Below are 13,754 nucleotides of genomic sequence, written 5' to 3'. Positions count from 1 at the left end.
GGTTAATGTATAGCACACACACATGTGAATTTGTCACTAGTTTCTTTTCAATCTTTAATGATGAATGTGATGTGAGAAAAAGGTAGTCAATATAGAACAACTACTCTGTTTCCATGTTTTTGTGGCCTCTAACTATTCTCCTTTCCCATTCTTTTTGAATTATGTTTATTTTTTTTAATTGTGTTATTTTGAAATATTATTATTCATCACATCTTAATATTTACGTGATTATTTCCTGTTACATTGAATATTTTCAACAAATTCAAATTATAATAACTTGGAGAACTTATAATTTAGAGTATCTTCGTCCAAATATGGTTTATGCGGGTACTTCTTCTTTTAATTTTTTGAATCTATCATTTTCCTTTTAAATAAAATTTTCATTCTCAAAAGTTAGAGTAACTTTCGTCACCAACAATAATGACTACTATTTAAAAAATCATAAATATTAAGATAAAGTACAATGACACTTCTTAAGGTTTGGGGTAAGAACAAACAGATACAAGTTGGCCTATTTTTGGACAATGACACCCTCGCAGGTTTGATAAAGTTGACAAACACACCCTGACAATGGTGAATTGACGTTACTACCCTTTGACACATTAAATTATCAATTTAAACAATACAACCATTTTTTATTAACTAAATTACCCTTGGATCAAATAGGTGTAAATGGGTTACCGGGTATTACCCACCCTCTTCTTCTCTTTTCCCTTTCAAACCTTAACCCTAACCCAAACAAAGCCGCCAATGCCTCTCCCTCAAACTCACCATCGTCTCTATCCCCAAAACCACCCACCATGAATAAGTTTAACTCAAAACTCTCTAATTCCTTTAGCGTAGAACACTGTCTTTCCCTCTCTTGAAACTAGCAAGATTTTTTATCATCCTTCTTGTTATCTTTAATAGATATTTTGATTGGGGTAGTTGAGATAGTCATGGATTCTTTAGTAGTGTTCTTTGACGACTTGTCGCCCTTCTTTTGGTCCTTCTTGTCCTTGCATGGTTCTATGGCCATCGGATCTTTGTCGTTATGGGATTTTATACTGATCTCCATATCATGGGCACACGTAACCAATTCTTAGAATGTGCGAGGTTTTATGCCTTAGAGAATGTAAAGAATGCCCCAATGCGTTCCCTGCATACACATCTCCACATCAGAGATTTCTGACAGTCGGTCCTTATAGTCAAGACCGAGTGCTTGCCACCGATTAATGTAGTCAATTACGGGCTCATCATTCCATTGCTTCGTGTTAGTTAATTATATCATACTAACAGTACGACGAGTGCTATTGAACCTATTCAAGAATTATCGTTCCATTTGGTCCCAACTATCAATTGATTTTGACTTTAGGTCGGTGTACCACTTGAACGCGTTTCCTTTAAGGGAGCGGACAAACTATTTAACTAGTAAGTCCCCATCAGTTCTGGCATTGCAAGTCTCGACAAAATGGGCAATGTGTTGCTTGGGGTTGCCTTTTCCGTCAAATTACTAAATCTTTTGAGGTTAGTATCATACAACATCCTCATATTGTCGATTCTCTTTGTATAGGGCATTGAGTACATGAGAGTGCTATGTGAGACGCCTCCGTATTGGGCTTGGATTGTATTCGTTATCATATCTTGAAATTGTTCGACAGATAATGAAGAGACTGGAGAAGCATGATTGGTTTGACCAGCCCCCTGTTCTGTCATAGGTGTTTGTCTGGGGTCTTCCAAGCAAGTACCTTGTGCTATAGAATTTGTAGGATTCCTATATGGCACTGTTGTGGAAATTGTAAGATTCCCAGATAATTGTGGTGATTCACAAAAGGTCAGAACTTACAACTTGTTCATCAGTGTAGCGATTTGCAAGTCCTTTTATTCAACAGTCTTTGTCAGGTTGTCAATTACTCGTGCCATTATTACAAGTTGATCATCCACCATGGCAGTTCCAGTCATCATAGCAGCGACCACATCTGAGTATGATAGACCTTGAAAGTCAATGTTCCTTGAAGTGACCGATTGCTCCGAAGTCTGACGTGGTGACTCTAGGGGTGAACCGATACTAGAGTGAACATTAGAGATCGAATGAGGTAAATCTGGTGATGGGACCTTATCTGGAACAACGCTAAGGTTCTTGACCTTTTGGACAGCAGGGGTGTTGATATGTTGAGTTTTCACGTTCGCCGACTTTGCAGGATTGGTTTTCACCAAGTCTTGCTAATGTTTAGATAACGCAATTGCCTGGGACTTGCTACATGTCACAGGGCTCACCAAGGTACTTCTATCACTTGATGCGTTCTTGGCCTTCATGCCACTTTTCATAGTTTCTTTGGCATCGACCTTTGCAATAGCGATGTTCTTTTAGGCTTTCTAGTCTATTTAATCCTTGGGGGGAGGCATGGAATCTGATAAAGCAGAGACTTAATGGCAGGAGAAAGAGATGATAGGCAAAAGATGTCCCACCGGGCGTGTCAGAAATTTGTAAACACAAATTTCGTAGTCTGTAAATAAAGAACAAAATAGGGAAACAAATAGAATTTTATTGATTTATGATAAATAAAAGGAATACAATTCTCTGTAATATTCTTTACAAAGAATAAAGTCCTCGGATTCGATCTCCTTTGTTGGTATTCAAGGGTTACACGAGCTTGATCTTAAATCACCGTGGAATTTTGATGGAGAACGGCACGATTTGATGTGCTTGTTGTTGATCACCGTGGAATTTTGATGAAAAATGGCACGATTTGATGTGCTTGTTGTTCTTCGCCTTTGGGTTTGGGTGTTGAGAATGAATGTTGGCAGAGCTTCTGTATTTCTCTCTAGAATTCTAGATTTCTAGAATTCTCAATTTATGTATCCCTTCCTCCTTCCTCCATGCCTCTATTTATAAGTTTTTTGGATTAATAGATTGATAACATGTGTCCTCTCTTGATAAGGACATAATTACAACTGGACCGGGTCGGTTATATTATGATAATTATTCATAAAAACAATTATTCCAAATATATTTTATTAGGAATAATTACCTTTTTATTTAATCACCTGGGTTGGGCTAATTAAATAATTTAAGTTAACCAAGTTTAGGCAAATTAAATAATTTAATTAAACACGAGACCCATATTTGGTGGGTCAATTTGCCAAATCAAAAGTGCATGAAATTTTAGTGTCTACAGGGTTTAATCCGTATAACCCGTTTATACTCATTTAACTTAACATGTCATAATCATGAATACAACCTATATAATATATTACCTGTTTAAACCCAATTACTATGGACAATTAAGTCATTTTAACATAAACCTTGATTACGTCTTATGATTTTTCTTCTTATTTAACTATTTGAGTTAATTGTGACAAATTTTTTCTAGTATTTATTATTTGATTAAATATTAAATGTCTCGTTTTGATAAACAGGTCATTAAACGGGTCAACAAGTTAACCCGTTTAATAAATTGATCGGGTTAGTGTTGAGGGTTCCTGACACAATTATTAAATGGGTTGGATTTGGATTTACCTATTTAGTAGAATACTCTTACTTCGACACGACACGATTATAACTCACGAACACGAATTGCCACCCCTATGAAAATCACATCCTTTTGCTTTTGTCTTTTCCTTTCTTCATCGCTTCTAATCATTCTCAGAGCATCTCCAACGGTTGTGTGTGTGTATATACATATATATATATATGTATAAATATGATATGTCATAGTAAATTCACATAAAAATTTTAGATTACTCATTTTTAGCTCCAGCCATTATTTTATACATTTGGTGTAAAAATGTATTTGCTAATAATAACCAATCAGTCCCCAAGGGCATAGCAGCGTTGGCAGGGATCCGGAAGGTAAGTCCTTAAGGTCTCGCTTTAGAATCGCACTCCTGACTTGAATGGTGCGTGTATTATAGGACGATACACGTGCTCTAAGGAAAATAAATAAATAAATAACAACCAATCACGTGACACCACATAACATTTACAAAATTACTTAGTATATAGTTGATTTATTAATGGAATGAGAAAGAGGAAGGAGAAAGGAAATATGCTGATGTGGCTGTGTAAAAGAGTTGTGCAAAATACACAACAATTTTTACACATTTAGGAGGTGGCAATATATCTTAAGAGCATCTCCAACGGTTGCGTGTGTGTATATATATATAAATTTTTTGTGTAAATCTGATGTGTTATAATAAATTTACACAAAAAATTTAGACTACTCATTTTTAGCTCTAACCATTATTTTATATCTTTTGTGTAAAAATGTATCTACCAATCACAATCAATTACGTGTCATGCTCAAGACTCCACATAACTTTTGCAAACCTACTTAATATAGGGTTGATTTATTAATGGAATGAGAAAGAGAGAAAAGAAATGAAATATACTGATGTGGCTGTTTAAAAGGGTTGTGCAAAATACACAATAATTTTACACATTGGTGAGGTGGCAATGTATCTTAATATACTGGTGGAGATAAAAAATAAAAAAAAAATTACACATTATGTATATTTTACACAAAAGAATTTTTTAACATACTGCTAGAGATGCTCTTCATATGGCTAGAGATAAAAAATAATAATAATAATAAAATTACACATTATGTATATTTTACACAAAAAAAATTTTAACATACTGCTGGAGATGCTCTCACTTCCCTTTTATTAGAGAAAAGAATCAAAAGATCTCCAAGATTTAGAATCATTTGTGTAATGGGACTCCCATAGAAAAATTTTGATGTAAGTTTTTGTTAAAAAAAATATAAATAATAAAAAAAAATGAATAATTTTGATGTAAAACATATTTTTCACATATCTTGAGTTATATGTATTAGAATTTATAAAGTGTAGGGTTACATAAACTTAATTATAAACTTCTTTCCTAATTCTAATTCAACAGCATAATTTTTTTTATTTTTTATTTTTTTTGACACAACAACATAATAATAATAATAAGGTGCACACAAGATAAATTGAAGCTGGAAAATTTGTTGAATTTTTTTGAGTTACTTTTAAGGAATTTTTTATGATTATTGTCTACCGTACAAACTTTAAGTTTAATTTAGATGAAAAAATGATTACACACTCAAAATTTTTGGTGATAAATGTGATGGTGACCAAAGTTTCTAAGAAAGCAATCCAAACCAATTTTACTCATTAAATTTACTGTCTACTCGTACATACTTTAAGTTTAAACCATTTAAAGCCTAATTCTATAGATTTTGGACAGCAATTTTTTTGAGTTAATGATGAAGTCTTTATAAGCATTTTTTTCTTAAATAAGATATGTAATTTCATTCTCTTAAAACAAGTTTGACCTAAGTCACATAAAACGGGAGTTAGAGCGAGAGCGAATTCGAGAGCTGGAGCACAAAAACTGCAAAATTAAGTCGCAAATAGTGATAATTTGAGCGAAAGTGCGCGTGGAACACTCTCTAAACATGAGAGCGACACCTTTTGTGAAGGATTTTGTGACTTATGTTTGACCCTTAATGAAAGTTCAAATTGCTCCAATTATTTTTTTACTCTTGCTTCTTCTAATATAGTTTGTATTCCTCCTAATTTTCCATCAAAGCTAGTTTAATCTGGCTTTACCATTTTATAAACAAAATCAAAATCATATTTCGCAGAATTTCTTTTAAATTCATGTATTACATGATCCAATATCTAAAAACTGACATTAGAAGTTTTATTTTTGGAAATTTTTCTAGGAGTTGAAAATCTGTATTTTCATGTTACACAGTGCCTCTGTTCCAGTGTAATGATGGACTTGAAAAAATGTGAAATTCTTGAATAGTCTACTTCCCTTCTAATAATGAATCCCCTTAATTAAAATTATAGGAGTACTTTGAAATTCATAACGTATTTAATTCCCTTCCATTCAATCTTTTAGGTCCTGACTTAACCTCGACGGTTATGCCACAGAGTTCTCTTTTTCTGACTTGACTGACTTGCACCTCTCTCTCTCTCAATTTGCAATCCCTCTGTTCTCTCTTATCTCACTGTCTCACCATCTCTCTCTCTGTTCTACTGAATCGATCTTCCCTTTCTCTTCATCTAATTTATTTCTGTTGGATCAAACTTAATTGGTGCATTTGGAATTGGAATATTATGCCAGAGGTATGTCTTTAAATTAATCTCTTCTTTGGTTTCCTCTCTGTTCTACAACAACAACAGTAGAACACTTCACCTTTCTGTTTTTCTGGTGCTTTCATTTCCTGCTTTGTATTTTGCTCTCTCTCTCTCTCTTCACTTTTCTTTCCCAAAAAAAAAAAAAAAACTTCACTTTTGTTTGTCATTTAAAATCAAACTCTGTGTATTTGTCTTGAAGTCTCTTTCTTTAATTTCTTAGCTTTCTCTTTGTTAAAGCTTCCTGTATTTCTGTTTCCATATATTTCCTTGTACATCTCCTGAGAGAGAGAAAATAAAAAGAAAGCGATTAAAAATGGGAGTGATTAGTAAAATTGTGGAAAAGATGATAGAGCCCATCATAGGCCGCTTGTACGCATCCATCGGCCGTCAATTTGGTTATTTGCTTCACTGCAAGCAAAACATTGAGGAATTTCATGTTGAAGTTGACAAACTCAGAGATGCCATGGAAATACTCCAGGAAAAGGTCAATCAAGCCGAAAACAATGGTGAAGTCGTTGAGAAAAATGTCTCCAAGTGGCTTGATAAAGTGCACACCAAATTGGCGACCATGGAAGAAGTCAGCAACAGATTACAACAAGGCACAGAAGATCTTAAGTGTGTTGATGTATGCTCACGCTACCGGTTGGGAAAGGAAGGAAAAAAGAAGAAGAATATTGTAACCAAGCTTATGGAGGAGGGAAAATTTGACACTGTTGCACATCGACCTCCTCTAACTGGTATTTGGCGCTCAAACAGCATGAAGTACGAGTGTTTTGAATCCAGAGAGACGGTTTTTAAGCAGATCATGGAGGCACTAAAAGATGATAGCAATTACAAGATTGGGATACACGGAATGCCGGGAGTTGGAAAAACGAGAATGATGAAAGAAGTTGCCCGACAAGCTGAAAATGATAAGCTCTTTGATGAGATTGTTCAAGTAGTTGTCACCCAGAAACCAAATTTAAAAGAAATTCAACAAAAACTTGCGGAAGTTTTGAATCAAAAATTAGAAGAAGACACTGTAGATGCAAGAAAGGGGCGGCTACACTGTAGACTGAAAAATGGTAAAAAGATCCTTGTACTGGTGGATGACATTTGGGATGATCAAATTAAGTTGGAGGACATTGGAATTCCAGCTACAAATGATCATTTCAGGGGTTGCAAGATTTTGTTAACCTCTCGGAGTAGAGATGTGTGCAAAGAGATGGGTGTTCAGGAAAAAGATAACTTTCAAATTGGAGTCTTATTGGAAGTTGAAGCATGGTCCCTATTTAAGAAGAAGGTGGGAGATTCTTTTGAAACTCATGAAATGCGATCTATAGCGGAAGAAGTGTGTAGAGAATGTGCATGTTTGCCATTGGCAATACTTGCAGTTGGTGGAGCACTACAGAATAAGAGTAAGCAGATATGGAAAGATGCACTAACACAACTAAGAAATTGTAGGGCAGATAACATTGGTGGATTGCAGGGAAAACTCTATTCACGCATAGAGTTGAGCTACAACTATCTGGAGTCTGTTGATGCAAAGTCAATTTTTTTGCTTTGTTGTTTGTTCGGAGAAGATGCTGAGATTTTCATTGATGATTTGGTGATGCATGGCGTTGGATTGAGACTTCTCCGAGGCGTGGATACAATGGAAGAAGCAAGGAATAGAGTTCATGCAATCGTCGATACCCTAAAGATATCTTCTTTGTTGTTAGAAGGTGGAAGTGAAAACTTCGTGAAAATGTATGATATCATTCGAGATGTTGCCATTTCGATTGCATCAAAAGGGGAAGATGCCATGTTTCTAGTGAAAGCCGGTGTTGACAAGTGGCCGGACGATGATGAATACAAAAGATGCAGAGCAACCTCATTACGGTTGAACAAGGATTGTGTGCTTCCCAGTGATTTAGAATACCCAAATGTTGAGTTACTGCCCATCAATGAGCTCCTGTCTAAGTCTTTAATCAGATTTCAAATATCCATTGGCCAGAAGTTTAGTGTTTTTGACTTTGGTTCCGGAAATAATTCGGCGACAGGGATATTGAAACTAATGGGAATTCCTTTGAAGAGGGAGCTTCACATTTTGATGGAGAAAGCTGAAGTGCTCCATTTACAAAAACTGGAAATTTTAAAGAATGTGAGTCAAGACACAGATGGAGAGGGGTTTCTAGACTTGAAGTATGTTGGAGTTAGGGATTGTAAGGGGATAGAACATTTATTTGGCAGACCAAATTGGAATTCACAGACCATCAGATCAGGTGTGTCTTGTTCTTTTAGTAAATTAAGTATTTTAGAAGTAATAAACTGTCCATCGAGATATCTGTTCTCCGCAGCCGCAGCAAGAGGCCTTCTGCAACTCCAAGAATTAAGTATAAGTAAGTGTGAAATCTTGGAAGAAATAGTTGGAGATGAAATCATGGATACAGTTACTTTTCGTCAATTAAAGAAAATGGAGTTGTGGGGTCTACCAAAACTGAGAAGCTTCAATGCCAATACGAAGAAGACGTCAGCTGAAGAATGCAATGTTTCCGGCCTTGCACAACTCTTTAATGATAAGGTATGCTAGACATTATCTATCCACATTCCACACTTACCAAACAAACATTGGTCATCATAACTAAACAAGCATTGAAATTTATTAATATCTATTCTGCCTTCGCCGTTCAAATTTTTTTTTTTTTTTTTAATCATGAGAATTGAATTTGGTTAGACAACTAGGGGTTGATTGGTATTGAATTTTCCAGACCCATATCACATCTCAATTTCTTTTTATTTATTTTTTATGTTTTCTTGTTTTTGTTAAAACTTAACTTATCACACCCGAAATTTTTCATTAAGATGAATTGAACCGTTTGAATATACAATCGTTTTTTTCCCTAAATGGAGGAAAATTTTCATTAATATAAACAATATGATACAAAAACATCATAGGGGCATACCCCTATTCCAACCATCCCATAAGGGAAACAAAGAAGCAACCTTGAAGAAAACCTAAACTAGGAAAACATCAAGATAACATCTTGCAAACATATGCCTAGAATATCAAGAACCTCGCATATAATGCATTTAGCCACCTCCTTTGGACTAGAAGACTTAGTCATTGTGTGGCCTATCATTCCTTTCCTTCCAAATGAAATACAGAGTAGCTGTAAAAACCAACTTGCAAAATTTGTTTCTGATATTGTTCACCCTAAACCTCTGGACAAAATCTTCAGCCATTCCTTGTAGTGTCAGTGGCTAACAGCCGCTAATTCCAGCCATACCTGCCTAGTAAAATCACAGCGGCAAAACAAACGATCACCATTTTCATTCTTCTTGTAGCACAACCAACGTCTGGATGCTAGACTCGCACCCCTCTTTCAAAGATAGGCACTTGAGAGAATACCATTCTGTAACACCAACACTGAATGAGAAGACCATCTAGGCCTTCCCCCATTCCAACACAGATCAGCCCAGAAAACTTCATTTCTTCTGGTCCTACAAGCATTCCATGCAGCCTTAAATGTGAATTCCTTGGACTGCCACTCTATTCTATCCTCACCGCCCATAATGTGGAACTGCCCAATAAATTGCAGAAGCCCATTGGTTATATTATCAAACATACTCCCATCCCAACTACCAGCAAATAAAATTATAACAACTTGAAATCTAAAATATATTAAAAAGTAATAAAATAACTATTTGATTTACAAACTCTTACCAAATGGATCTTCACATTATTTCGTATAAAGTGCTCTAAAGTGTCTTTTTCAATTTTTCAAATTTTTTTTTTTTTTTTTACTTCACTTTCCCACGTCTTTTGACCCGAGAATAGAGAACAAAGTTCAATGGGCACCTTTTTTGCTCATGACATTAACTATCTTCAACAATTTTTTTTTTGGCTCTGCACAAATACAACACATAAGATATTGTTGATAAGTGAAAAAATATTTTAATGTTTTTTTTTTTGGGAATATTTTAATATTTATACTAGAGAAAACTTATCAGGAATCTATTAATAAAAGGAAATTTAAAATTCAACTCTCTTAAAATTACTAAAAATAGAAGGAAAAAAAAATGCAAAATTAACTCTCGTAATATGATTTGGATGGCTGGTTTTATTATCTTGATATACTTTTTTGTACAATTTTAATTAAATTATGAATTTCATTTTTTTTCTTAAAACAATATAATTATGTATTTAAATCCTTCAATTGTGTAAGCTTTTTCTATTCCTGTGTTTTGTTGAAGCTTGTTACTTACAAATTCTTTCAATAAACTAAACGTATCAACACTATGACAGTTTTTTGAAGTACAATATTTCTTTTTTTAAATGTGATTTCAGATCATCAACACTAATAAATATGTTAAGTGCAATAATCTTAAAACGTCTAACTCATAAATTTTTGAAGTACAATAAATGAAAAGCATCCTTGATTTCATATCTTTTCATTTCAATTGAATTATCACATTCTAGCAAGTCTAATATCTATTCTAACTTTTTTTTTACCTTATGCTATTTTTCCAACATTAATTCATGAAATGTGATGTAATAAAATTTGCAGGTTAGGTTCCCAGCTTTGGAGGAATTGGAGATTAAAAATTTGGAAAGCCTCACGGCGATATGGAACAACCAATTATTCCCAAGTCCGGAAGCAAAAGATTCCTTCCGGCAGCTGAGGCTCATTCAAGTGTACAAGTGTGAGAAGCTAGTAAATGTCATTCCACCCAATGTACTCCCGTTGTTACAGAACCTTGAAAGTCTCAAAGTTGATTCATGTGATTCAATTGTATCTGGAGTTGAAGTGGTTGCAGTTGAAGAAGGTACTGATGAGATCACCATGTTTCCTCGATTAAAGACTATGACAGTTGTAAACTTACGAAACCTCATTAGTTTCTTCTGCAGTGGAGGATCCAAAGAAGAAGCCAGTGAAAAGTTCCTTGTGTTCCCTCAATTAAACAAAATGAAACTTTTTAGGTTGCCAAAATTCAGTAGTTTCTGCTGCTTCAAAAATGAAAATGAAAGCATACTAAAGGAAAATTTTCCCCAACGACAAGCTCTCTTCGACCACAAGGTACGTACGTGCCTGTGTCTTTAATTAATCCTAATTAACCTTGGGTGCACTGAACAACTGAAATTAATGAAATCAGTGATAAATGTTTTGCAGGTTAAATTTCCTTGCTTGGAGAAGTTGTTTATTGAGGGAATGAACAACTATAGGTGTCTCAAGCTATTAAATGTTGCTTCAACACAATCACTTACAAGTTTCCAGAACCTAAAAGAGCTCCGTGTGAAAGAGTGCGACTCCCTGCAAGAGGTATTTAAAGTTGAAGGGTCAAAGGGAGCAGAAGGAACGGTTGCAAGCGATAAAGCTATGGGAAAAGAAGTGGAGAACAATCTTGTGTTCCCTCGATTAAATGAAGTGGTCTTTGAAGACCTACCGTCCCTGACAAGCTTTTGTGGGAGGAATTGCATTTCTGAATTGCCATCCGGAATAAGAATAACAATAGAATGTTGTCCCAAATTGAAGATGTTTCCTTGCCGATACCTGAACAGTAGTGAACCATTGCGGAACCTGAATATTCTGGAGATAAATACAGTGGATGCCCCCATACAAACATTGCCAAATGAAATGGTAAGTCCATTAATTCCTATTTCAGTTATGAGGAAACCATTATTCCAATTTTCTCTGGTGTTATTGAAAATTTGCATACCAATTAAAAGTCAAAACTAGAAAGAGCCTCAAATGAATGCCACTAGCTGTGAGCAGGAAAGGGGGATTTCTTGCCAACAACCCAATATGCAATTATATACTCCTATCATGGATTTCTGCTCGACAAAAAATTAATTAATTAATTTCTGCTTGCAGGTTGAATTTCCTATCATGGATAGATTGATGCTCAGTGATGAGAGCATGTCCGAAGGTACTTGCCATGTCCATCCCTTTTGCAAAGTAAGATCCCTGGAGGTACGCAACTGCAGCAACTTAGTAAATGTTTCTACCCTGCTACAACGGTTTGAGATTATCCAAATGCTCACTCTACAATCTTGTTACTCATTGGAGGTTATCTTCAACCTTGAAGGACTTCCGGTGTTTCACAGCCTAACATATTTGACAGTTCAAAGATGCAACAGGCTGACATATCTATTCTCACTCTCAATAGCAAGAAGTCTCACACAACTTAGAGATCTAAGCATTGTCGATTGTGCTATGATGGAAGAAATACTTAAAAATGGAGGAGGAGAAGATGCCACCAATGAAATTGTCTTCTCTCAGCTAGGGTATCTGAAACTTTCATATCTATCAAACCTCACATGTTTTTGTCTGGCAAACAGTGCTTTTAAATTCCCATCCTTGACGACTGTTTATTGATACGAATGTCCGAAATTGAAGACTTTCACATTTGGATACTTAAGCACACCGGATATACAAGTAACTAGTGGTTCAACGTCAAGTCGTGTAAGTGACCTTAATAATTATGTGCAGCAATCTGCCAAAGGAAAGGTAACTACGAACACCTTCCTTTGTCCTTACTACAAGATATCACTTAGCTAATGATTTTCATTTAATCCGTTCACCTTCTGTTTAATTCAGGAACTAGCGGTGGAGGATAATGATGAAGATGAAGATGAAATTCTGCTAAATCAGTAAATAAGATTACACAAACACCCATTTAGGACTTGAATTTGCAGAAGTAGAGGTTATAAGTTGGATCCAATGGAGCAGTTGCCCCACTCAACATATTTCATTTATTTTGATTTTCATTTTCCAACTATATTATTATGTAATTGTAAATATGTCCACTCTCAAAATGTTCAGAAAAAATACCTAGATTTTAACTATTCATAATTGTTTCTATTCACAGTTTTAGATTTACTCAGTCTCAAAAAGCATTAACAAGTATCTCTCCCATAATTCAAAGCAAGTTCATCCCTTCTACTTGGTCTGTCTCTCTTTTACTCTCAATTTCTCTCCATGGCAAACGTGGAAAGAAGAAGAAATTTTGAAGTCTTCTAGCTTTTAGTCAATTTGTTGACCCTAAGCCAATGCAAAAGAAATCCTAATCCCTCTTTTCACCGATTGTTGCTCCTTTTGCAAAAATGAAATTTCCTAAAGAAAGGGAAAAAAGAGAGTAGAATTTTGTTTATGATAAAACGAGGTAATCGATGCAGACAATTAATTATAAATGTGTCAGTAAAATATTATGTATTAATATTTTAGTTTTTGTTTATATTATTTTTGTTAAGTTTCCTATTATATATATTCGCATAATCCATTCTTGTAATATAGTGGTTAGGTTAACCTGTAAAACGAAATTAAAAGTTTTATTTATTTATTTATTGTTAATACAGTAGACACGAAATCTAATTAATTCAATAAGGTAAAGATTAATTTTTAATTACATTTTTTATTTTAATGGTGACTTGTTTATTATTGGTGACTTATTTTATTAAAAATTTATTTATTTTATTTTGGGGTTAATTTCACAGACACCCCTTAGGTTTGGCCAAATATCACGTTGAAACACTTTTTGAAATTTACTATCACTCACGTTACACATATTCGGTCCGTTTTTAACTCACAACCCAAACGTCACTTTTAAATGGTGTCAGATCACTTTGACATGTAAAATGATATTACTACTCTTTTGACATTGTGTTGACTTACCCAAAA

At 34.6% G+C, this 13,754-nt stretch overlaps 1 protein-coding gene across 1 annotated transcript; it reads left to right on the top strand.

The window, feature by feature from the left end:
• Positions 1-6,427: 6,427 nt before the first annotated feature.
• LOC132309180 (putative disease resistance protein At5g05400) lies at positions 6,428-12,731 on the top strand. The gene is made up of 6 exons (XM_059807513.1): positions 6,428-8,656; positions 10,644-11,153; positions 11,247-11,714; positions 11,949-12,047; positions 12,474-12,584; positions 12,675-12,731. The coding sequence occupies exons 1-6, from the start codon at positions 6,428-6,430 to the stop codon at positions 12,729-12,731; spliced, it is 3,474 nt and encodes a 1,157-aa protein (XP_059663496.1).
• The last annotated feature ends 1,023 nt before the right edge of the window (positions 12,732-13,754 follow it).

Source organism: Cornus florida, unplaced genomic scaffold (genome assembly GCF_030987335.1).
Source record: "Cornus florida cultivar Cherokee Brave unplaced genomic scaffold, ASM3098733v1 CherokeeBrave_3.0.0_Hap2_Chr05, whole genome shotgun sequence".
In the NCBI taxonomy this organism is placed as follows: domain Eukaryota; kingdom Viridiplantae; phylum Streptophyta; class Magnoliopsida; order Cornales; family Cornaceae; genus Cornus; species Cornus florida.
Note: the sequence above shows the minus strand (reverse complement) of the source record. Positions and strands in the feature narration are given on the sequence as shown.

What these genes read in the sequence shown, in the direction of transcription:
- LOC132309180 (XM_059807513.1), top strand. Translation starts at nt 6,428, where the DNA reads ATGGGAGTGATTAGTAAAATTGTGGAAAAGATGATAGAGCCCATCATA. An exon ending in AAGCTCTCTTCGACCACAAG is followed by an intron (nt 11,154 to 11,246) that starts GTACGTACGTGC and finishes AATGTTTTGCAG; the next exon opens with GTTAAATTTCCTTGCTTGGA. An exon ending in AAACATTGCCAAATGAAATG is followed by an intron (nt 11,715 to 11,948) that starts GTAAGTCCATTA and finishes TTCTGCTTGCAG; the next exon opens with GTTGAATTTCCTATCATGGA.